This window comes from Numida meleagris, chromosome 2, assembly GCF_002078875.1.
Source record: "Numida meleagris isolate 19003 breed g44 Domestic line chromosome 2, NumMel1.0, whole genome shotgun sequence".
Lineage (NCBI taxonomy): Eukaryota > Metazoa > Chordata > Aves > Galliformes > Numididae > Numida > Numida meleagris.
In genome coordinates this window covers 45,852,275-45,878,049 of record NC_034410.1, presented here as the reverse complement: position 1 = coordinate 45,878,049, position 25,775 = coordinate 45,852,275, and the positions used below count along the sequence as shown (strand labels likewise).

The window sequence follows — 25,775 nt, the reverse complement described above, 5'->3', positions numbered from 1 at the left end:
TTGATGTGCTACATTCTCTTGAAGAAATTCAAAGCCTTCAGCACTCACAGCTCCCTAGGGATTCATTTTACACCACATCACACCCTGGAGTGTGACACAAGCTAGTGTCTGTCTGAACTAATATGTCCATCAAAAGCAGTATAAAGGTCTTAGCAGTGGTCTAGAAAGCAGCATATCTATGTAAGCAGGTTGCTGCATTTCTGCTAATGAGTGAAGGCTGCCAGCAAATGCTGAGAGCTGATGAACCCCTATGGCCATGGGTTGTGGAACAGCCTTGGCCTTTGTTAGTCATGAGGTATCAGGTTAGAGACATGCTTCGCAGAGAAAGGAGACCAAATAGAAACCATTAGACACCTGGATGTACTTAGGTGTGCAAGAGGTGTAGAATTTCTTCAAAGTAAATACGCTAATACTACCTGGAATATGAAACAAAAAGAAATAAAAAGATCCCGTAGATGTGTGTTCCTGGCAAACTGCTTGAAAATAGTTACCTCAGAAAGGAAATTGGGAAAGAGTCCACAAAAAATGGTGAGGAGTGAAGCAAGAGAAAGAAAAAGAGTAAAAAAGAAAACTGGTATGCAAATAAAATTTGAGCTTTCAAGCTGAGCTGCTAAGGTTTAAGCATGTTAATTGCCAAGAAAAGCTGAGAGAGTCCTTGCAAAAGGTATTTAAGGAAATGTCAAAGGATTGATGCAGACTGGGGAATGGAAAAGAAGAAACAGACTGTGGTACAGCAAAGATGGGATAAAAGGTGGACTCAGAATTTATCAAACACTTATCTCACTTTCTTCCCAGAACAATGATCCTGAGGTAAAATAACAGGAATAATAGGAAAGAGTTTGCAGAAATGGATGGTATGACATCAAAAAAGCAGTTCAATATACCCGCTGAGGTGAAAAGGAGAAAAATCTCTATTACAAAATTTTACTTTGCAAGTCTAGGACCAAGTCTTCTTAATAAATTTTATCAAGCCAGAAATTATACAGAAAAATAGAAATCTATTTCAAGAGGAGGGAAGACTGAGCCCAGAAAATGGATATTTGTAGATTTGATCTCAACAGTGCAGCCAGCAACAACAACAACAAACAACTAGATCCACCTAGACTAGTTATATTCGACAAGATGAAAAATTTTCTAGTCAAAGAAAAATTTGGTAGGCCAAAGGAAGATTTGGTCTATTTCAATGTGCTATCAAATATGAATCTATTAGCCAAGACATAAAAGAAAGGAAGCAGTGGAGAAATTGTAAGATGTGAAGGAAAGTGAATCCAGTGGATGAGGGTTTCTGCTGAAAGAAGTACTAGCTTGGAGGAAGACCATTAGTGGTGTTCTTCAAAGAACAACACCAGTCATTTTAGGGCCAATCTTGCTTTCTGTATTTTCATTACTGAAGGTGATGCAAAGATAAGGTGCATCATAAGGCCATTTCCTTCTTACATGAGGCTGAAATCATTGTCAAAACTGAAAAGGCTTGGGGCTTGAGGGAGGGAGTTATAGAAATACAACAGAGATCAACAGTGCAAATGCACACTTAGGCACTTGAGACCTGATCCAAACCACTCCAGATGAAGATGGACAAATCTACCCTAACAACTGGAAATCGTGGAAGAGAAATAGAATTGTGACCTCAGATTGACTGAAGAGTGTCTAGAACACAAAAAAAAGGATGTACTGAGGACCTTAAAAAGCACCAGAAGCAGGGTTTCTGAGCAAGTTAATGGCGTATTAGTCATATTGTACGAAAACTCATGTGGAATACTTCGCACAAAGTCAGTCAATGTTTTTCAAGAAAGTTTATTAAAAACTGAAACAGGTGCACATACCTGCCATTAGAATGAGATGAAGAATGGAGAGTTTATCTTATTAATCAGCCTGACTTGTTTAGTCTGGAAAATAAAAGGCTTGGAAGGAATATAAAAGTCTACTCCTAAATGATGGAAACACGTACTTAGAATGGTAAAGACCTGTTTGAACTAAAGTAGTGCTATCAAAAGCACAATGACACACAAGCTGGCCAGAGATAAAGTTAGACTGGAATTAGAAGGAAGGAGAGGGCAGAGGGCATCCCTTAGCCATTAGAGCATCCAGGTGTTGGAAGAGCCTTTCAAAAGGAGTAGCAATAAATTCTGAGGATTACTTTAGAAAAAAGAACGCAGGATAATAGGCTGTGATGGTAGATCTGGACTGTCTTCCGGCCTTGAAAACAACTTTGTTAGTTTCAGGGAAAATTTGCACTTCTAGTAAATCCTTTTTTTTTTTTTTTTTTTTTTTTTTACCATGCCAGACTTGATTCAAGCCATCTTTACTTGATGAAATATAATATATATTCTCTTCAATTTGGCAAGGTATAAAATGCAGATAGAAAAGAAAGAACTGATCGCATTTCTGTTTTGCCTTAGATATCTCTAAGAAATGATCTGACATATATTTTAAAGCAAAAACAATAGTGGAGTGTTTTTATCAGGAAAAGAGTAAGAAAGAGAGAAAAATCAAAATAAATGTAAATACAAGAACTCTGCACAAGAAAATATTGATAGAGTATTACTTTCTTACTGTTAAGGAAATCCTCTAATTACTTAATCTGTTACAGAAAGTAGCATCTTAAAAAAACTTAGGCACATTTATTTCCCTTAGTCTTACTTCACAGTATGTACTCACCATTTTATGCAGAGGCATGTGGGTAAGATTAAGGAGAACCCTTCCATGGGATTTTTTTAAGCCCTTTGGTATTCTTTTGAAGAGTGTAGCAGTAGTTTACATACTGGATATTTATCAGTAGTGTGGAGGGTGAAACACTAACTGTATACCATACTCCCTGCCTCTTTTAAATATTCATTGATGAGTAACCATCTATGGAGCCTCATAAAGAATTAACTCTTTAAATGGGGAAGATCTCTGCTTAAGTGCATAGCACAAATCCTACATGATTTAAATCCCACACAATCCTATTAAAATTGAAGGAATTTCAAGATATTTATGTTGTTTGCTATCTAATATTAACACCTGGTTTTGAAATCTTATGCAAGAAATATTGCTCTATTAGACTAGCAGGACAGGAGAAAGTAAATTCAACCTTCTTGACTGATTTGGTGATATAAGTAAATTACATTTACAACTTGAACCTCAATGCTGAATCATTTTCTTGATTTATTACTCTTCAACAACTTCCATCTTATGTATTACATACCAGGTCAGCTAGTGCTTGAACAGTTGTGCTATGTCTCCTGAACCGTCATTTCTGAATTTGAAGATAATAATATGCATTTCCCTGAATACTGGCTAACGAATAGTATGCATGCGGAAGTGCCAGACTGAGAAACTTATTTCTTTTGTTAAATACATATTCCAAATGTAGTACTTATTTGGAGGATTAGTTTATACTTTTTTTTTTTCCATTTTCAGCTGTCCAACTTACCTAACTGACCTGAGCGTAAGCTATTTGTTAGGACAATGAAATTGATGGTGTGAAGCTATTGCACCAAAGATGCATGATTGCAGTACATCATAATTATACCTGAACTTTTAAAAAAAGTAGATGGAAATGGGCAAAGCTGTGAAAGAATATTTGGCCTTCATAGATATTCACCTGCTGTCTATAAATAAGTAACTTTTACACGAGAGATTGCTTCCAGTGACAAGGGTCAAGGATTAATACTCCTTCTAGAGTGCAGGCAAGAATCTGACAAGTGTTTTACATACCTTAAACAGCACACTAATAATCTGAAGACCAGTGCTGACCAACTCTGCAAGTACTAGCTTAAACATCACAGATGCTCAAGCTCCCTTAAAACTTAAAAACGGGAAAGGCATTTTCTAAGATGTAGTCCACTGTCTATGAATATCCCCAGTCATTACTCACAATACAGCAATAATGACTTGACTCAAACCTAGAGAGAAATCAGCAGATGGTCTCTTTCCTCTTCATATAGATATGCAAGTTAAATATAAAAAGCATAAAGCTAAAGGAGTTATGTGCTAACTATGGCAAAACATATAGAAATATTGTCAGATGCGGTAGTATTTTCTTTAGACTCACATTTCCCCCAAATTTTAGTTTTCCTTACTAAATTCAAGGTACTTTTATACATAAGAGACATCAGAAATATGTTTTGATTGCTGTCACCACATTGCTGCTTCTGTTGCTAAGTTAGTAATTGTAGAAGTGTGCAGTGTGTCTTTAATTTCTCCCAACAGGAAGAAATCCTTCCTTAGGATTCATTAGCCAATGAACTCCTCTCTCGTTGAGTTGAAAATATAGAAAATTCTTTCATATATTGGCTATTTGCCTTTTTGAAAGGCAGACGTGAAGGACCTAAGCAGGTAGAAGGTGTGCTTACAAACAGATGCGTGTAACAGAACTAGCAACTATATACATTTATATGTACCCTCATAAAGTCATTCTCCTAATATATTTCAAGTATCCACTTAAGTCATACTTAGATGTGAAGTAAATGTTTTCAAGAGTCAATAGATTAATTTAATAAGTTAATTATTAGCTTTGCAGCATTCTTAACCATTCAAGCTCTAGGGTATTTAGCACAATAGCAGTACATGTAGTGCTACAGGATGGCCCAGTTACAGTGTTTACTACCCTTTGGATATCTGTTTGAAGTTGTATTAACGAGACATTACAATGGAAGTGCGACACGTAAAGTATGTGAGGACACACAGTCCAAAAGACACATTCACAGTACACAGTACTATATCTACTACATTATAAATTAGTAGAACATTTACATCTACTACTTAGAATGTGTAAAAGGGTTTGCTTGTAGAGCTCAGGCAATGTGGTGTAATTGAAAGTGTTTGAATTTCCTCATTCTGAGCAGCTTCGCTGAAGTTCAGGCGTGAAGGTGCTCATGATGGGGAAGACATGCACAAGAGGATGGCCTTCCAGCTTTCAGTGTCTGCATGTGCTCACCAGTAAATATGCTCCTAATCCATAGGACAATCTGGTGGGAAATTTTAGCATTTCTTGCACTTAAGATAGTTTCCTGCGGCAGGGCTGTGTGCATGCAAGTCATTCTTCCAAGTTTTAGGTACTGAAGTTCTGTCTCTTAAACTCATGCTAGTCAGGAATTGCCTATCTCCTCTGTGTCATCTTCTGAGTACAGCCTGGACTGTGCTAGATAAAAACCCTATTTCTGGACTTTGTTACTGTAAGGGACTATGTGTCACAGTCTATGATTACAAAAGACTGGAAGCAGTCTTTCTACATTAGCTCTACATTAGTTTTTCAGAATTCTCATTCCACTGAAATGTTTTCAAATGCATTTTGAAGGTTGCTATTATTCATGTTGTTTCCATTGCTATATTTGGAGTCATAATAGTGTTTTACCTCAGAAACAAGCTATTGTGGGGTGATTAGACCCTGCACAAACTGTTCAGCAGTAACTGCAGAAGACGTGAACTTGTTAACTTATGCAACAGAGGGTACCTGAAGAAACCTAAGCCCTCTGTATTTGACAAGACAGCACCATAGGCAGAGGACACAGTGGGATAAAAGCTAGTGCACAGGCCATTGGCACACATTGACATATGTGTTTGTCAGAGTCTTTGGCTTCTGAAGTACATAAACTCTCTTGAAAAAGAAATCATGAAATCACTGATAATTTTTCCATCTCTCTGCTTACTAGGACAAAAAATTCTTATTAACTTAGTGATAGGAGGGCTCTTTTGACTCCCTCTATTGAAATGAAAATACAGTATATTTTCTGATCTTATTTGCTGTTCTAAAATGTGAATACACAGATTACATGTTTACTTAAAATATCTGTATGTAAGTGATGGCTTCAACTGCACAGTCATGGCTTTTGCCTATTGCAGTGTATCACTTCTGCTGCTCACAAGACTGGAAAAATTGATGATGGTAATGTTTGATTAGAAACTGCTTAGTAGTCCTTTTGCTCTCTGGCTAGATGTGCCTAACTCCCATTGTGATCCTTCTGAGTGCATGCATAGGGAGCAAGAAGGATCCCTACATGCAGCACTTTGCTTTCTCTTGGTTTAGGATTCCTGCCTGTCTGTTCATTTTGAGTACAGTGCTCTGTGACCCAGTGGGAAAATCCCTCATGTGAGCAGCACCTTAGTCTGTAACCACTTGCTTGGCTGTGGCTGGGAGCAGAGGGAGCACACACCCCACCCACCCCAGACATAGTCCAGCACATGTGAGGACCTGGTGCTGACAGCGCAGTGAAGGCTTCAGTTCCTACTGGGACCTCACTAGGCTGAGCTCCCTACTGGACCAATACCAACTCAGCAATTCCAGTGAAGTGCTCTCTGTGGGAGGATTTAGGTACCTATCAACTGGATCCTTTCAGAGTCTGGGGCTGAACCAATAACCCATTTCCTTTCTCCCCACTCACCAGGGAGACTGCAGCAGTGTCCCAGTAGTGCTGAACGTGTTTAGTGAACAGCGTGAACAGGGAATGATACTGTTGCCAAAAGAACTCTTTTTCTTTTACAGATGTTGTTTTACATAGGGAATACCTTAGTTCTCCTCCTTGGAGTACAGCATTTAAAAAAAAAATCCCAAAGCCCACATCAGAATTCTACCCACACCAACTCCTGCGACTTGCGAAGCTAGTTTTAACTGCAGAATAACAGAGCAGCTTTCATATGTTATACCAGGCAGCCAGTGCCTTTAAACTCAGGCCAACATGGACCTTCCCTGTCAGGCAGCTGTTCTGCTCACATGGTATTTTCTAAGGCTCTACCCAGATGTAAGCTCCAAGTGGTGAGAACCTCCCTACTTTCATATGTTTATCCAGCACACAGCATCACTGTGGAAGTCTACAGGAAGATCTGGCAGGTGCTATCATGATATCAATCATAAATAAGTAGCAGAGGATCGGTAAAATCACATTATCCAGGAAAGCTGCAGAGAATATTCATTATCTAAGGATAATACTTTCCTTCCCTCACTACTCAGCCTTCCAGGTCACATTCTGGCAAGCAGAAAAACTTTTCATGCACTAGTCAATTAAAAATTTAGGGGCCGTGCCATTTGAGCTGGACGTTGGTTTTCAGTAAGGTAAGGTGAACCATATGTAGTAATCAATAAATAAAAGGCTGGGAAAAAAAATCCTTTTCTGGGTAGTGTACATAAGGATTCTTGTGCCAAAATCCTTTTCTGGGTAGTGTACATAAGAATTCTGTCACTTATATCCCATTTCAACTACTGGCTCAATAAACCATGAAAGTTCACTGATGGGTCTGCTAGAGTAGGTGAGGCAAGTGGAACATCCGAAGTCTCCCACCAAAATTATCTTCTCTGGACACATGAGAAAACAAATAATTCCAGCCACAAACAAAAACCCTGTAAGTGATCTGATGCTCAATGTGAAAATAGCTAAAATCACCTGTTGGCAACAATCCCCTCCCTGACCCCCGTTCCTCCTCCAGGTCCCTAGAGTAATAAGGAGGTGAAAACACAAACTAAATTCTCCAAACTCAACCATCTCAAAAGGCAAGTGTTCCCCTCTTCAGACCCCTGAGCCTCCCGGGTGACAGGGATAATGCAGAAGCAGGAATGTCAGAGCAGGCACTGCAATTGGAAGTGGCTCACAGCACTCCACTGCTGATCCAGCCACAGAGCTTCAAATACAAATCAGAGCAAGGTATCTTTTTTCAAAACAAAGGAAGAGTTTTAAAAAAAAAAAGGAAAGAAAAGAAAAGAAAGAAAGAAGAGAGATGTAAGTACCTTAGATTCCTGGCTGGTGGTTGATGCTGGAGATGGGGGCTGCTCTGTGCTCTCCACTTCATTCTCTTTCTCCACACTATCCACGCTGACTTCAGTCATGCTGCTCGGAGGAATCATTTTCCCACTAAAACACTGCTAGTATCAGGAAAAAGGGCTACAGACCTTTCTTGCTTTTTCTCATTTAATGTCCTCTTTCTTCTCTGCTCTTCTCAAGGAAATGAACTCTGACCACTCAGTTTCACTACATTTGCCGTATTAGAATTCTCTGGATTTTCTTTTTTTCCTTCTCCTCCTCCTCCTCCCCTTCTTTCCTCCCTCCTCCCTCCCCTCCCCTGTGTGGTTCTGCTGTGCTGGGAGGAAGTTATCGGCGGCTCCGTAGGGCAGCTGTGTGCCTGCTTCTCCGTTTTCCCCGATCCTTCTCTCCGCCGCGTGAAGCCCAGAGGTGAGGAGCAGAGTCGTGACCATCAGCCCACAATCAGCTGGGAGTGAGGCAAAGCAGAAAGCCCCAGCCACACACACACACAGGGCACTGGAGGGAGGAGTTGTATTTCTAATGCTGTGAATAGCTTTGGGGAGCATGTGCTGTCATAGTAGTGTAAGAAAGTAATGCGTGCATGCATGCACACACACAGAGGCATGCAGAGTGCATGGTTTGGGAGCATTTTACCTTTTGATCAGGCTGAGGAAGGCAGAGTTTGAAGGGTAGCTTTATATTCTTATAGATCTGGTTATTTCCTGAAGAAGGACTCTAGGAGAAAAGCAACACTCTCCTTACTTTGTCCCAGAGAAGATCATTAAAAATCCTAGCTGCTTGTGTCTCTTAGACACCCATACTGCCTTACAGCCCCAAAGCAACAGTACAGAGCCAGGGAGGCACACCTGTGGCTCTGAGTGCTTTTTACCCCTCTCCTAGGCAGGGGACCCCGGCTCTGAGCCACGCATATGCAATCAGGGTTGGCCGGAGCTCCCGGCACTGCGCAGATCCGTACCTGTAGGTTGTCATAGTAATAACACTCAGCTGGGCTGCAGTGGGAAAGCTGCTGGCATCCCCAGGCGCCGTCTATCCCAAGGACGCAGTGCCCAAAATCACTCTTGAAGCTGCAGTAGCCCTGGCAGAAGGTCGGCGTGACTTTGCTGGCAGGCTCAGCCCTCGCCTCTGGGTTAAATCAGCTGCAAAGGTAGCTGTATGCTCTCCTCCCTGCTGACTTCAGGTCTGCGTGGTGAAAGGTTGAATGGATGTGCTCCCCAACACATGTATGCTTTGTGGAGATGGGAACCACCCCATACAGGTGGGGGTGATGTCTCTTCATATTTCAATGGAAGAAAAAAGAAAAAAAGCAACCCCAATACACTTCCAGTTATCAGAACTTATAACCCTAAAAGCAAGAAGAAAAAAAAATCTTGCTTTTTCCTGGAGGTACAGGTAAAGGTGTTTGGAGGTGATGTGTTGAAATCTGAGCCAGAAAGGAGCTCAAGAGAGGGCACCAGATTCACTTTGGTCCTACCTCTTAGAAACATGCCTGCTACCTGGGGCTGCCCTGTAGGAATACTCTGCCCCAAATGATCTGTGAGTGAAAGAAAAGCAGGTTTTCAAGATGCTAGGGGTTGTACAGATTAAAGCTAGAGCAGAAAGTGCCCTGCAGCCTCAATATTCTTTATAACTATGCTGAAGTCTGGAAAAAAAACTATACTTTTCTTTGAATCTCTGGTGAATTTCCAGTACTGGCAGTTTAAAAAAAAAAAAAAAAAGCATTTTTCTTTGAAATAGAGCATATAAGATACTGAAATCTTTAGCAGACAATAAACATGACATGCCGCAATGCTATTTGTACCACCACTTCAGAGCAAAAGTGTGTCTTAGGAGTCTGCTGGCAGAATCCATTATTTGGCCTGTAGTCGCTAACACCATTACAGGGATCAAAATGAGCACTGGTTGGTGTTGAGGCAGTTTCAATGACATCTGAGATTGAAGCAAGAAAACAGCGCTCAGAGGAGCAGATTTGGCAGATAAGTGAAAGAATTGATTTCCTAGGGTCTGATACCTAAAACACAGCAAAATCTTTGGCTGTTCTCTTCAGAGCCAGAGCAATTCTCCAGGCACAAAGCTCACTTCTTCCATTCAGTAAGTGAGATTTAGGTTCTAGCAATGACCAAGGACTGGGCAGACTCTCAATTTGGGAGAATTAGGGCAGCTGTGGACAACAGAGATCTTGACAGCAACAGAATTGCTCCAGCTCTGGCAGTGGTAACCTTCCTGATGGTCAAGCCTAGCGCAGCCCATCAGGGCAAGGGCACAAGGTCTGCCTGCTGCAAGGACTGCTATGCCCAATAATGGGATAGCTGAGAATCATGAAGCTATTCTTCATCCCTTTCCTCAGCAGTGCTGTGAACCAGTCTTTCCTGTTAAGAGACTCAAAAGCATCTTCTTAGGTGAACTGTAGGCCACCTCTGAAGTGTGTCTGGAGTGGCTGGTTAATAGTTAACACTCTAAGTGTTGTAAAATCCTGCACACATTTTTCATGAAGCGCTTGTAGCGTCATGACTGTGAAAGTGACTATCATACCACTCTCTACTCCTCTTTTTTTTCCCCCATTTGTTTTACCAAATTAGTACTGACACCTGCTGCACTCCCTCTCTTCTCCCAATTACTCACTTGTCAACCATGAGTGATCTGTCAGTTTCTTGACAATTAGCCTGGGAAAGATGAGTCAAACCTAAAATCTTACCAAAAAAGCAAAAAGGAAAGGAAGCTGGATTTCTTACATTTTTATTTCCTTCCACAGGAGCTGGCTATTGAAAATCAAATATTCGGTGTAACAAAACAGACTGATCAAATTAGATGAGCCTACATCTCCCTCTCTCTCCCACGCTTCACTCTTGAGAAGTTGGACTTGTGATTAGCGCCGATCAGTCTCTGAGTGAAGGCACTCAGCGGAAATGTGAGCTGCAGCACAGTGCTAAACGAGAGGAAACTGAACAGATTCTCTAGTGAAGAGATGAGTGTAGATTTCTGAAGTGGGGAGAGGAAATTGGGATGAATAAAACATGAGAATGGATTCTCAGCCCCCAGCTGAAATTGTTGCACTGCGTAAAGGCACTTGAATGATGCCTGGAGTTCACTGCCAAGCATTTTCCTGCTGGGCAGAGCAAGGCTGAGGACATGGGTGCTATGCCTCACCCTCTCTCCTGTGCCCAGGCACACACGTGAGGGTGATGGGGTGTGATGCAGAGCATATGGTGTGGTGCTGGAGCTCCAGCTGTTCTCCAGTGAGAGCATCCCAGAAGCTCCCAGCACAGGAATATATACTCCGATTACTAATACATGTTGTTGTACTGCCAAGACCTACCTGCTCTCAATCTCCACGGTGGCAAGGTTAAGTTGATGTAAATGTTTTGGCCCATACCACGTTCCTTCACCTTCTTCCTCTAACATATTTAGTCACCTTTCTGCAAAAAAGGGTACACAAACATAGTTGTATTTTACTGAGGGGAATGTCATGAAATCAGCACTTATTGAATATATATATAACAAAGATGTTATATCCACTTGGACACCCCATGTATTTACTAGAGGAAAATAAGAAGTAAAAAAAAAAGAAGGAAGAATTCATTATTCAGCAAATAATGAATATAGGTGTCATTATTCACTGCCTGGTGCATAAACCATCTCACAGTCCTGAGCAAAAAGGGTACAAAGGTGTTTACAGAGATGATACTACTAATAAATGGCACTTCTAAACCACTGTGTACCTCTCCCTAGCAATGTACAAAGCAGTACAGGAATCAGGAGGGATCAGGATGTCTGCCACCAAAGCAAAGCCCTCAGAGGAAAGAGGATTGAAGTTTACTGAAAGACCAACATCCAACCGGCTGCAGACTGAGTTCTACAGAAAACCATTAGCCACAGAATAAGGTTATATTTCTGGCATTTGAAGTGCAACTTAATCACCCTCTCTCTCAGTCCCTCAGTTCAATTTGTGAGCGTTCCAGGTGAGAAATAGTAGCTTCACTTCTTATTCAATCCAATTTTGTCTTTGTGGAAACTGGAAACAAGCTATGCCTCTATTGCTTTTCGTGATGGGAATTTTACTTTTGGCATGGTGCATTTGGCCAGACATACTGGTGGATGTCTTCACTAGGCTGTACTCTCAGATATTCACTGTTGCCCACAGCTGGCTACCAGATGGCAAAGACCAGATCATTGCACTAGTGGGGAATTTGCCTGCATATCCAGTTAGCAGGCTTGTGGGCACTGCTCTGCCAGCAAACATTGTACCCACAGAGAAAACAGTAGTAAAATAGCAGAAAGAGGCTGTTTTTGTTGTTGTTTTGTTTATAGTGACATACCTCTTGCTTGCTATCAATACAACCTTGGCAGTTCATCAGGTGGCTAACATGGTAACAATTGCAACTATCTCCCTCAGGATTTTGCTCATGAAAATGCCTTCCAAGGGCTACAGTCACCAGCTCATCAAATTGGAAGCAGAAGCCAGTCAATGCTCTGAAAGCATTCCAAATGCTAATGGGATAGTGATGACTTGCATTTCGACTACAATGATCTCAAAATATGTTTTCGAGTTAAAGCAGTAAGCCTCCCATTGCTCCTGGGAGTGATTATACTGTAGCAAGGGAGTAATGGCGGAGGAAGCCAAACCAACAGATTTGCACTTGTACTTAAGCACAGAGAAAAATGGAACCTCTGCCTGAACATAAATTTCAAAACCTGCCTTCTCTCCATACACTGCAGTGCTACAGGGTGAGGTGCAGAAACCGTGCTGCATCTTGGGCAACTTGAATTTATCTTTCAGAGCAATCACGATGAGATTAAAATACTGCTACCCAGACATCTAGCTCAGGAAAACGAAGAAAGCGGCATCCTCTTGTGACAACAAAAGTTGTTAGAGAAAAAGAGAAGAGGATGTAATTACAAAACATGGAATTTAGCCAAGATACAGCATGTAATATATTTGGTCTTACAAAAAGCTTTGCAATACCTTTAAATAACTAGCGACAGTCCCGACCTGATTTTACATCTCTGCTAGCAATGTGATTCCTTCTCTCTTTTTATAGGAATGTGATAAAAAAAGAGACCCATGGAATCAGTAGCACCACTTCCTGCAACTCACAGATGCTCCTAAAAATTCATGGCATTTAATAGCCATTTACTGACACGGTCCAATATGACTGTAGAGAGAATGCCCTGACCCAGTTGAATGAGAGGCTGTGATGGTGATTCATCTACGCAAGCGCAATGTACTAAATCTTTTCAGAGTATCTGTGCTCCAAATATTTAGAAACTTTAGATAACTAATGTAATAATCTCCCCCACTCTTTCTGGACTCTGCTTTAATCTGACTTCTGTTCCCCAGAATGAAAGGCTTTATAGAAAGTGGGATTCTTCTTGATAGCTCTCAGCACAACTCTTAAGAGTTTCCTAACACCCCAATCAACTCTATGTCCTTTTCTCAGCCATTTCCAGGGTAGAGTGGGAGGAAATCCTCACAGGGTCACCACCCTGGATCTTGGGGTTATTTTTTTTTTCTGAATGACTTTCCATAGAAGAGAACTTTCATTCACTTTTCTTTCCTTAACCTTCCCCAACCTGCATTATCCTTGAAATTCCCTTGTCCAGTTGTTATCCTTTCGAGTCATGAGTACTACAGCTTGCAGGGCTTCACTGGATTTGTTTTAGGTACCTGCTTTCTCCATCACTCTGGTATTCAGTAGTGCATCATAATGAGCTATTAACTAATGCCAGTGAAAATGCACTTAGAGCAATGTTTTGCTTAGACTGTAAATAGAATCTAAAACAAGAACTGGCAAACATTCCCAGCATAGCTAGTGGTGAATACAAGGATATGTATGTGCTTTTTTTTTTTTTTTTTTTACATGCAGATATCTTATGGCTATACACCAATTTTTAAAAGGCTGTGCATGCACAGTATTTCCTGTCTTAGGTAGTTATAGCATGCCTGTCACTGTAATATTTAGGTACAAAAATGCACACTGAATGCAAAATTAACTTCACTGTCTACACAGTTATATTATCATAATTTGCATAGAAAGAAAAAAGGATTTCTTAGTGCACCATTCACCTTTGTCAGAAAAGCAGGGCTTTCCTACAGGGTGTGGCACAACTCAGTTGTGCACAGCAAATCTCTAAGAGCCTTTGGACCTGGTAGGATGAAAGACTTCACAGAAATTTCAGAAATTATCAAGATTAACATTCTGCTCTATCAGATTAGTGCACGCGTCAAATGGAATAGAAGCGTGTATGATGAGGGCTGCCTACTATTACGTAAACTATTCTAATGATCTATTACAGCTCTTAAACATGAATAAAGAAAACATTCAGCCTGTTATGAATTGAATGGAAACGTGAACATCTAACAGCCCACGTATATTGCTTTTGTTTCTTGAATGTTGATAAGATGCAAAATTTGAAAGATACTGGTGGAAAATGGGCTGTGCTCTCTCTACATAGTTACCACTTCTAAATAAAAACATGAAGTAAAATTTAAATAGAGCAAAAAATTAAGGTAAACATTAAAATACTGCAAGAGATTATCTGTAATGTTTTACATTATTTAATTTTAAAGTAACTAAAAGTCTTATAATCTAGTGTAAAATGGTTGTAGGAAGGTAGATTTGTCTTCCTGTCTATCACTATTCTGATTCTATCAAACATAATCAGTACCTTTTAAAAGGACCGAGAAATGTCAATTTACGTAGGTAAAAATCAGGTCTCACTATCATGTCTAGAAGCACTGATAAAACTACTGAGCATTTTAGCTGAGAATCTTTCTGACTAGATCTCCCCATAGAAATACCATGAATTTTTTTTAGTGTTCCAGTACATAAAATCATTATATTTTGATGCTTGAAGCAATAGGAAAGTATATGATCACTTGCTGCCATTTGAAATCTCCACACAGAGCACTTTTGAGTCACTGCTCCTTTTATAAGTACATTTCACTGCCTCATTATCCAAAGGGGTCAAGCCCAGCTGCAAGAGCAAACAATTTCACTAGGGAAGATTTTTAGAACAACAAACAGCAGAAAAGAAGAGAAATAAAAGAAAAAAAAAAACGGGGGGGGGGGGGGGGGGGGGTTAGAGCTCCCCGCGGGCAGATCGACCACCCCCAAGAAAGAAAACTTCTTAAAAACCTCCGGGGGGAGATTTTCTTTCCACATTTTCAATTATTTCTATTTCTTCAATAGATTTAAGAAAAAAAGAAAAAAACACAACAGTCATGGCTTTCTTTTTTCAGTCGTACTGCCTGCAGTAACACCACGCTATACATGTAATTCTGTTGTCTCATTGTGGCTGTTCAGGCAGAAAGGGACTGCACACCAGATCCAGTGAAGACCTGGACTTCTGCTTTTTCCATGGAATATATTATCCCAAATTCAGATGCTTAATAATTGAGCTTAGCAGTCTCAGATTTTGAGTAAGCAAGGTACTGAATTATGTTGTAGATTTATTCATTTGATTCATCAAATTGATTTTAGCAAGATTATTCAGACCCTTAAAGTTACGTGGCTGACAGTTTAGCTAATACAACTCTGTATAATTGTAGAATTCCATTTTAATTTTGTAGTCCATATTACTTCTGTGTCTTATTACTCTTTTTTACTGGGCCATGAGGATAGGAAAGACTTTTGAACATCATGATAGCTGAAATCTGGAGGAAAAGCAAGTTATTCCAAACTCGTAGGAAAGGCTAATATTTGGGATGTCTTAATTCAGCTAAAAGAATAATTAACAACTCAGAACAAGTGGCTGGACTTACATAAATGTGGAAGACCAACAATTAAATAAAGCAGCAGTTTATAGAAGAAGGGATAGCCTTCATCAAATAATATAAGGGATTATTCCAAACGGGGGCATTCTTCTGGGATCCCAAAGAGAAGAAAATCCAGAGGATGTGGTAGTCCACAAGATCAGAACAGCCAAGAAGTTGCAGACACTATGACTTCAGTCAGAAAAGAGTTTTGGTTCATAAGAAATATGAAAAGGAAAGTACTAGTAATTAAGTTGCAACACAACAGAAGAGCTTTTTTTTCCAAGTGTATGTGACCAGTAATCAGATATGAATGCCTGCAAAACACACAAAATTTATGCCTAAATTGTGAGCTCTTCAGGTTCAATACTGTCCTTCTGTTTTGAATTTGTACAACACCTAGGAGCCAGCTTTACTTGGTCTTAATATTGCATTAAAAAAACACACAAATAATCATGTTGAAAAGTGGATGTGTGCCTGGTCAGTCCCAGGGGCACTGGGGACCAAATCTAACCTGTGCAACTTTTGGCTGTCTGAAAGATTTTATCATCAAAAATTTCCTCTATCTTTTCCCTCTCATCCACACTCCCATTTTGTGACGATAAACAAAATTCTGCTTTTCTGCACTGACCACTAGAATCTGAAGTATAAAAGCAATTTTAAAAACAAAAAAATAAACCCAGAATTATATTTTCAAGACCAAAATCTTAAACAAAGACATCAAAGTAAGGAAGTAGTAGTTACAGAGTAGATTTTTTAATACATGTCTTCATATGCAGCATACTTAGCTCACTGCATTGAGTGATAGACAATACTAGGCAGTTATGCTCAGAAAAGATGAAGGAAGATCACTGCAGCAAGGACTTCATACATCAAAAGCAAAAGTGCAGAGAATGATCCAATTTAGGGAAAAATGGCTGCTGTGTATTTGTGTGACCCCCTAACGAGAGCTTTGTGTAGCAAATCTATTTTTATCTTCCGCATAGAAAAGCAAAGAATGTCCAGAACTGTGAATAATGTATTTTAACTGCAAATAGTTGGTAAAGGTTTTGACTTTTTGAGGGGTATTTTTTAATCCAATTACTGCCAGTGGATTTATAAGGGTACTTGTTAATTTGTCTTAAAAGTCATTTCTCCATGATCTCAACTGAAATACTACTCGAATCATCATAGGTGCAATTTTCAAAAATATTTCATGGGGCTTTATCTTCTTCCAGAGACGTAAAAGCTGCCTTCCATTGACAAAGACAGAACAGCTGGGCCAAAGGCAAGCAGATAGCTCCAATTCCTACTACCATTTTTGTCCAAAAAGATTTAGATCTGTTTTACTTGTTACTACTCCTTTCAGTATTAAACCCCTACAAATTGTGCTTGGACCCTATGCTCAGGAAAAAAAAAACATATAATCTGTTGTATGCTTCACCCCCCTTATGTTCATATTCTTACTCCTTGAAAAGTCATGATTGAAAGCTCTATTCCAATGAAGCTAAATTTTATCTGATCTAAATGTAAGAAGGAAAGTTGTGAGTAACATAAAATACATTATAATAAAACAACCATAATGTTTTTCCCAACCATTTTTTGTTAGGTGTTGTTTGCTTAGCAGATGGTAAACAGGCTATCAAAAAAGACTTGGGGGCAATTTTCCAAAAGACATGAATGACACCAGGGTACTGAACGTTGGTTAACCAAAGATAGATAAAGCTAATTTTATTTTGAAGAGAATGCATCTTCCTCCCACCTAGGGAGGTACATTTTGAGAATTACAGTAAAAGCTTCTGTGCCAATTCTAAAAACCATCTTCCCTGAGATACATATTTTTTACATGAAATTTCAGCTCTATTATACTACTGAAACGAGGAAGATGGTCACATTCAACTAGCAAAAGGCTAAAAATTTTTAAAGAGAATTATCTTAAAGGGGAATTCTGAGTATGCATGCAAAATTCTCGGTCCAGTGAAATTAGTAAATGGTTCCAGGATTTCATCCTTGCAACCAAATACAGATGGTTCCAGATAGGGATGTCTGGTGATATCTGTGGGAATAAAATGATACTGAAAAGCCAGGCCATAGCAGTTATCTGGCAAACAGATCAGTCAGTGCTGTTATAGTCAGCATGCAAACCATCTTCCCTGTTAATTACATGCATCTACTGTCAGAGATCTAATTATCCAAGAAAAAATTAAAATTCCTAAAAGAGCAGAGAGCTGAAAAAATGGAATACCGCCAAACTTCTCTGAAGTTTTCACTTATGACAACCTAAGCCTGAGAGATCAGCATCAATTTTAACTATACTTCAACCTGTTTATTCTTTACTCTAGCCATCCAAGTGGCATAACAAAAAAAGGAGAGAACCCTGGATATATTCCTTTCAAATCCTTAACTCCTTCTAGCACTTCTTGTACCACCTGACTGTACTGAATTACTTATAAAAGAAGAAGGATGCCTGGAAACAAAAATTTACTTTGGAAGGTATAGTTTTACACTTACATTCACTTCACCTCTGAGAAGACTGGTCACAAATTCCTAGAGAAATTAGTTTTTTTGATAGCTTCTCTCTTGACTGCTTAACCTCATCCACTGTGAAGGATATATCAAACAGAAATTAGAATTGGGGTGAAATTCCTTCCTGAACTGTAATGATTTTCTCTGTATACAAATATAGCTTACAGTCTTTTTCATCTTACTTAAAAAGTGGATGAATTAGGAGATCATCTGATGATCCATTTTCCCAGGCTTCTTTCCATCCACATCCACTGAAACACTTTGCCATTCACGTGAGACACATTGCTATAGGATTGCATTCTTCATATTTTTTTCCTTTAAAAAATTAGCACTCAAAAAAAAAAAAAAAAAAGCAAAGTGAACACATAAAGATGAATGAAAGAGGGAAAATTCTGTGACTATTCAGGTATTGGTATCAGCTGTAGCTAGATATTGGTTGGTGTTCAGATGATTTAAACAGACACTGCTCAACTGACTTTAGGGATCTATGATGTTTATACAAATTGGTAACACTAGAAATGAAGTAGGATTAGAAATGAAATGAAAGATCACAGAAAGCAGGTAAACTGAAAACTGAAGTTGCATCTGAAGACACATTTGGAAGCTAGATTTTGACAGTTAAACTTTGTTTTTAGATCAAGCCTAAAGCCTCCACTCTCAACCTTCAACTTCTCCACTGCCAGAGGGCATAATATGAGCTGAGGGCAAATTTACAGAAGAACGCAGAAAAAGGAAGAATAAGTATTAACTTGGCATTACAGAAACTATATTAACTATGCCATCTGGGACCACAGAAGAAACACGAGTTAATGGAATCATTGCTCTCATTTTGCAAGAGTCTACCCATGAGGGAGCAACTTGACAAAATATCAGTTACTATTTTAAACGACAAAACTGGACCAATTTGTCTTAGCTGTCAGACATTCCTACCCAAAAAGGACAATTCCTGTTTTTAGCACACTCTTTCCTATCTTCTGTATTTTTTTTCTGTATAATCTTTCTCACAAAGACATGTAACTATTCCAGTATGTTTCAACACAGTTTAAAAGCCACGTCCCTGTTTCTGCCTCAGGGGTTCTAATTTCCTTCAAATGTTAAATGTTAGTTCAAGAAACAAGGATTTTCTACTTTAAGTAGTAACCTTAGTTATCATCTCATATTCCACTATCACTCCTGGACATGTAAATGATTAATATATTCCCCACAGGGCTAGCTTTGATGTCAGGAGACTGATGTAACAGACGGTTTGTTAGGGCTCTCCAACAAATTTAATCCATTAGCTTTTACTCTGAGAATACCACTACATACTAATCTCTGTCAGGATTTACTGGCAGATGTAGAAATGCAATGCTTGTTAGATGAGGCAGTGTTGTAAACAGCTAGGCAGGTTTTACCAATGCGGTGGAGGTGAGCTGCTGCTCAGTAAGAGCGATTCTAATATCTTGGCCTTAATTAAAGACCCATTGCAGGCCTGGTGGGGAGCCATCAATGAGAAGGCTTTTGGAGAGCAGGTACGAACATTTCTGAGCATGCCCATTTGAGCTGTGGCCAGAGAATCTTCCCTTCTTTCCCAGATAGAGTTATATTGTGATTTGTCCACACAAAACCTATGTGCTTGTGTTCGCACAGTGTGGACTTGGGAATGGGCTATGGGCAAGTGTCACAATGTGCTTGAAAGAAGGTGAGGGTTTGGGCACTGGTTTGCTGCCTCCTTGGATGTATTTCCTTGCTGAGTTAAGAGCAATAACTGCTCACTGTTTCTCAAAAATTAACGCCTATCTGCTATAGACTCAGTAGCCACTTTGGCTCAATGCTAGCATGAAGGTCTGTCATTCAATGGAAGAGGAATATATTTTTTGTTTGCTCCTTGAAATTCTAAATCATCAATGAAAAATATCCTGTTGATGACTGTTGAGCCATTCCTATGCTCAGCTTTTCAGTTCTAGTGCTTTAAACATGTTAGCATGAAGACTTTAGGCAATATATTCTAAGGACTAATACCTATATCTAGTTATTGAACCATTAAATTAATTTCCTAATTCCTTGATACTTAGACTAGCATAAACTGCTCTCTCCCACCCACTATGTACTTCGACCTTTCATTAGAATAGTTGTGCATAATTTTTTGCCTCTTCAGACAAACCCCTCCAGTGTTTATCATTTATGACGTGGCCAAAGCCTTTGAAACCTCTGAGTCATTAGAGCTTGATCAAGCTATGTGAGCTCATGTAATAAGAATATGAAGCAGTGTGCTTGTGGAAATGCTTTCTTATCTGTTGTACCTCAAATGAGCCATTTTCTACATAATTACTCACGAGCAGAATTCTTTCTACAAAAAGACTGAATTCACTGGATATACTGTATTCAAATGAGTTTTTCATTCTCAATGCAAAATTATTTTGGCTGTCATCTGTATATGCCAATAAGTATTTGAAATGGAAAATGGATCAAATGTTGCAGTGCTGCAGCTGTATGAGCTCCTTGACTTCCAAAATGGTACAGCTTGGTATGTACGTATTTAAATCCCTTATATTCTGCTCTTTTTCCATTATTTATCTTTTGGAATTCCTTGATTGGAATGTGGGGTTTGGATTTAGTTTAATGGGTCAGGTACATGAATGGTGAGATTCACTGCCATGCTTTCAAAGCTAATGCCAGCACTCAAAATTTTCACAGGAAAATATCCAATTATGAAACACTCTCACATGCAGTCAAATGAAACTTCAGAATGTGTCTGTGATTTTGATGTAGATCTGTCAGATGGTTCATCTACTTTAGAGAAAAGTGATTTCTGCAAACTTTGATGCACTTGACATTAACTGTACCTTAGCCTTACAAAACTTGAACGCAGTAGAGCATCTGACAGTTTTAGGTTTCCAGACACTTACGACCATTTCCCTTACAAAGGTCAACAAAAAAGAACATTTGCCCATTTTAAAGTCAATGTTATTGCAGAAATGCAGTATGACTGCCTGTAAAAGTCAGTAGATAATTTAAAGGCTGCAATGTAAGAGCTATATTTTCTTTTTGAGTACTGCACTTCCACATTCAGGTGAGCATTCAAAATCCAGATATATACATATGAATGCTACAAATACTTTCCCGGGCATGGCATGCTCTGCTAATTGTTTTGGTTACAAGAATTACAGATGACAACGAATTAGCTCCTGGACCACAACTACAGAGTGAATAAATTTCACTGGTCTGAACACCTCAAAATTTGGGATTTAAAAAGAAACCTACATCTGAATTGTGCTTTGCATGGTGAAACACTTTCCTCTCCTCAGCTTCCCTCTTGATTTTGCAGCCTGTTAGTCAGACAGCTCATCCCAGTCACAACCTCGTCCCGTTCTTCTCTCTGCTCCAGTATAACTTAGCAAGCACAGCCTCTTCGTAAGCTTTCATGCTGATGCTTCTACAAAAGCTATGTCTTATGCAACACTGGAAGCTGCATTTCTAGGTTCAGTGGTCCTAAGCAAATGCTTCAGTCCCTAGAAGGGAACTGAATGGAATTATGAAAGGTCTGCAAGAACCGAGGTGCAGAATTACATGCTATTCCCTCCGTCAGTCTCTGAAACATGCAGAGTTCTCATAGGCATACCCTCTACTATACAGATTTAAGGCACTTTGGGATGGCCAAACAACCTTTAAATGACAAACTTTTAAATTACAAGCATGCCCTTATTTCTGCATACTGATCACTGTTTTGTGAGTCTTTCCAAGTCCTTAATCTGCAACACACCCAGCCATTTTTTTTTAAATCTCAATGCAGCCACAACCTAGAACTACTATCTCAGTTTATTTTTGATCTAGCTCACCCACAGCACATTAGCAAGACAGGTTTTACATTTTCCGCATTACATTGGCCATACAGCCTCAATTCTAGCTGGAAAAGCAGCTTAAGGGAGGGCTCAGCAAAGTTTCCTTTAATGCAAAGCAAAATCAGTTAGAAATCAGGACACTGAGCCAAGCACGTCTCTCAATCAGGTTGGCTTGGTGCTGTGAACCAATCAGCCTAATTAAGCAGACGCGATGAGGAGCAACTGTCCTCTCTAGAAACACCCAACTGTGCATGGGAGCTGGCAACAGTAATCAGCCTTTTATCAGGAACTCTGAAAGAAGCAACACATTAGCTCTTCGATTACCACTGAATGATGCCCAGGTGCAGAGCCTCATGTAGCTGTGTATCTGGCACTGGGGAGTTTTAGTCATGAAACTGTGCTCTGGTAGCTAGGCTTTCCAAGAAAGGAAAAAGGGAAAACTGAAGGGTGGACCACAAGTTCTAGCAAAATTAATTATAAAATGTCAAAACTATGAAATATTTAAAAAACTCCAAAAAAAGCAATTATATTCCTGCAGCTTTATGAAGTTATTTCTGCTTTAATACAGAAAGAACTGAATAAAACTTTATTTTTAAATGTTGAAATAAGAGACAGAATTTCTTTTCATACTGTCGTATCCGCACACCTCTTTGAGTAATTATAGTTTCTAGTCCTTATGATTGTGACTGTAATTCAGAAAACATTAATTGGAACACTGTACAGAGCATAAGTGTCTGCAGTCACTGTCTGAAACAATAGCTTGGATGGATATAAATTACTTCATCCACCTTAGTATGTATTAACTCTGAAGACTGATAATAGCAATATTCTTGTCATTCCACTACTATTCATTTCATCTGAAATATCCAGCTGAAGTGCATATCTCAAAAACTTACGTTCTCTCTCAAGCAATATACCTCTTATTTTTTGTGTAATTCAGTATGATCAGATATTCTCCATCCAATCTATTGGTTTGAAGGACTACCTTTGACAAAAACATTTTCTTCAGGTAAATGGTTTCTTTACTCTTTTCAAAAAGGATCTGCTTTCAGGGAAATGCGAACTTCAGTAAAACAAAAACATTTTTCTAAAGCTAAAGTTGGCAAAACCTCAGCAGGGAGAAGCAGTTCCTTTCATATTTGGGGCTGCAAAGTTGGGTACCACATTTCCCTTCTGCCACAACATTACCCTTCTCTCCACACCTTGCCTGAGACTCCAAGGACTCAGAAAACCGAGGGTCATCTCTGCAAAACAGTTGTAACCTTAACTAACATTTAAGCTTAGCTTCAAATGATCTTTAAACTCCTGGTTAATCTAGTTATAAACTGCACCACATTTGACAAAATTCAGAGAACAGAAATCCCAGTGAATGAAGGAGCCAAACTGAAAGACTCCGCTGAGGTGTGAGAGGAATTAGACAGGGAGATAGCAACACTGTTGGGTTTTGTTTTTCCCCTTCTTGCACATTCTTTTCAGATGCATATCTGGAAAGTAGTTCCCCATTTCTAAATTTGCATTGTAGGCACAACGAACAAGTGGGAAATGAAGGTGGTGGAATCCCATAGCCCCCCTGACTCTAATTAAAATGAGGGCCAGAAAGCAATTACGCTGCGAAAATATATATATCTGCAACTACCCGGGAGGGGTGGCATTAATAAAGAGTTTTAATGCTGTTGCCTAATTAGAAGGAGGAGAGTTAAGGTTAGCAGTTTTGCTTGTTGCAGTGATTCAAAGCTTTGCAAAAAGGAGTGAGAAGCAGCACTTTTAAGGCAAGGGAACTTCACTTTCAAGCTTGCGGCAACTATGCTTTCATCTGACGACTGCATGAGACAGAAGGAAAAAGAAACAGCTCTAAGAAGCCACAGCCTAAAAGAGCATCATAGATTTTGGAAAGCTGCATCTTGAAGAAAATGAAACTCATTTGCATCAGTCATTAGAGAAGGAGCCCTCTTATTTTACATGCCTTTTTTCAACCCCGCTGCCTTCCCACTACACCCCACTCACTGTGTCTCACATTTGGACAAATGCCAGCTCAAAATACATCTCTTTGGGCTCTGGATGCTTTCCAAATTCTCTGGCACTTTCGTTCTTTTCCCCATTAAACAGTGAGCAGTTCAGGGGCTGAAACACCTCTTAATGTTGTTGGGTTCATTGTGAATTCATTTAAAAGTTCTGCCACCCTACTCTTGACAATCAGGCGCTCCTCCTTGCATTCACTCAGTGAGTTTGCCCGCTGCCCTGACAGGCAGGTGGGCTCTGCTGTCTGCCTCACCCTTTTTACATCAACATCTCCATGAAGACCCATATCTTTGCCTTGGTTGGAGGAGCATTGGAGACTGACTGTCCAAATCCACCCGTACTAGAGTGTTTGCTAGAAAATTTTTTTCTAAGGGTGCTGTATTGTATCCTGAGCTGAACTCAGCTGCCCTTTTCCATGTGATATGACTAGGTCTCCTCCAGTTTCCACAGGCATTTATATTGCATCACTTTCAGTTTGGCTGGAAGAAGAACTTGAATCTGACAGCGTGTCCAGAGGCAGAGGATCCCCTACATCTACCCTGGACCGCTGGATTGGCGGTGACTTAAAGGAAGAAGCCCAAGTTTTTAATCATCCTTTTCTCCACCAGACCAGGCTTCCAGAGGCACAGTAACCAGCCTTGCCCTGGATAGATTATTAGAATTTATGAGGCCATGGCATTATGGAGTATATGTGCTGCCTAAACAGAAGGATACAATAGGTTTATATTCAACTAAGTGGCACTGAATGCCATTTATTAACAAAAATAACCTCTTCCAATGCACTAATTATTTACTTTGCTACAGGAAAATATGTCATGGTAACATCAACACAGAGCAGCTAGCAGAAAACATTTACATTGAACTTTGAGTCACTTCGAGTACTGTTTTAAGATTTAAGAATGGCAGTTGTAGAGACAGCTACTACTCTCATCTGTTTAGAGTATGATCAGAAGAAAATCAGTTGCTCTCAAATGTTAACATCTCCTTACATACAGTTGGTGTTACTGATGGTAAAAGTAAGCATTTATTCATATACAAGCTATACTTCTTCCTACTTAGCTGCATAATTAGAGCAAACAATTTTTTTCACCTGCCAAGCAGAAAGAATGTATGCATATATTGCAATAAAATGGTACAAGTCTCCAGGGCTAACTGGGGGTAACATTTTAAAGATGGTTCACAAATGCATGTTTAATCATTGTTTTGTCTATATACTGCCAACTAAAAAGAGAAAACTAACCTCAGCTACCTTTCCAGCATCTCTGAGTTGCAAGCTTTTCTTCCCTGCAAACAGCCAGCTCAAGGAGTGAGCAAACAAGAGCAGTCCCCATGTTGTTTGTCATTCAAAGACAGTTCCTTCACTCTTACTCTCATGCTGGGGAAGCAGGATGCTTAATGAGCTCTGGAGAGGTGAGAGGGCTTTCTTCCCTTTCCGTTGCCCACGCAATAGGTCCAAGATATAGGGTGAGGAGAGTGCTTCTAATAGAGTGGCAGGCACTCCTACTGCCTGCCAGGAGCTAGGCACCAATGCTCTAGCATAAAAGCCACCATCAAACTCAATGTGTCAGAGGCTCCTAAGAGAAGCCACACGGGCATGTCAGGATTCCCGCTGCTATCGAAAGCCCTTTTATTAGTTTCAGATGAAGCTCGACATGTTTCACTCGCACTGGCCTGCTAGGCACCCGGGCCAAAATGCCTATAGCAATGCCTGTTAGCTAAGAACAAACAGGGGGATAGGAAGAAGACAGCAGAATTTAATTTAAAAAAAAAAAAATCCTTCTGAAATAACAATGATATGTAAATAAGCAGAGCGTAAGCATGTTAAATGAAGATACTGACAAACTGTTTTTTCTGGGAGAAAGTTATTATGTGTCTGAATGTTCCTGATATGATCTCGTGTCCCTCAGACATAATATTCAGAAACAGATAAAGAACTTAATTACT

The 25,775-nt window shown here is 39.6% G+C and overlaps 1 protein-coding gene and 1 long non-coding RNA gene across 2 annotated transcripts in view; one reads left to right on the top strand and one right to left on the bottom strand.

Moving 5' to 3' along the window:
• The window catches only part of STAC (SH3 and cysteine rich domain), a 73,278-nt gene extending 65,428 nt beyond the window's left edge, over positions 1–7,850 (bottom strand). The window contains exon 1 of the mRNA XM_021386298.1: positions 7,703–7,850. Within this exon, the coding sequence (XP_021241973.1) occupies positions 7,703–7,819 (117 nt within the window). The 5' untranslated portion in view covers positions 7,820–7,850. The remainder of the gene's footprint in view (positions 1–7,702) is intronic.
• LOC110393431 lies at positions 8,040–11,441 on the top strand. Its single transcript, XR_002435010.1, has 2 exons — positions 8,040–8,144; positions 10,486–11,441. It is a non-coding gene; the product is annotated as an uncharacterized LOC110393431 (long non-coding RNA).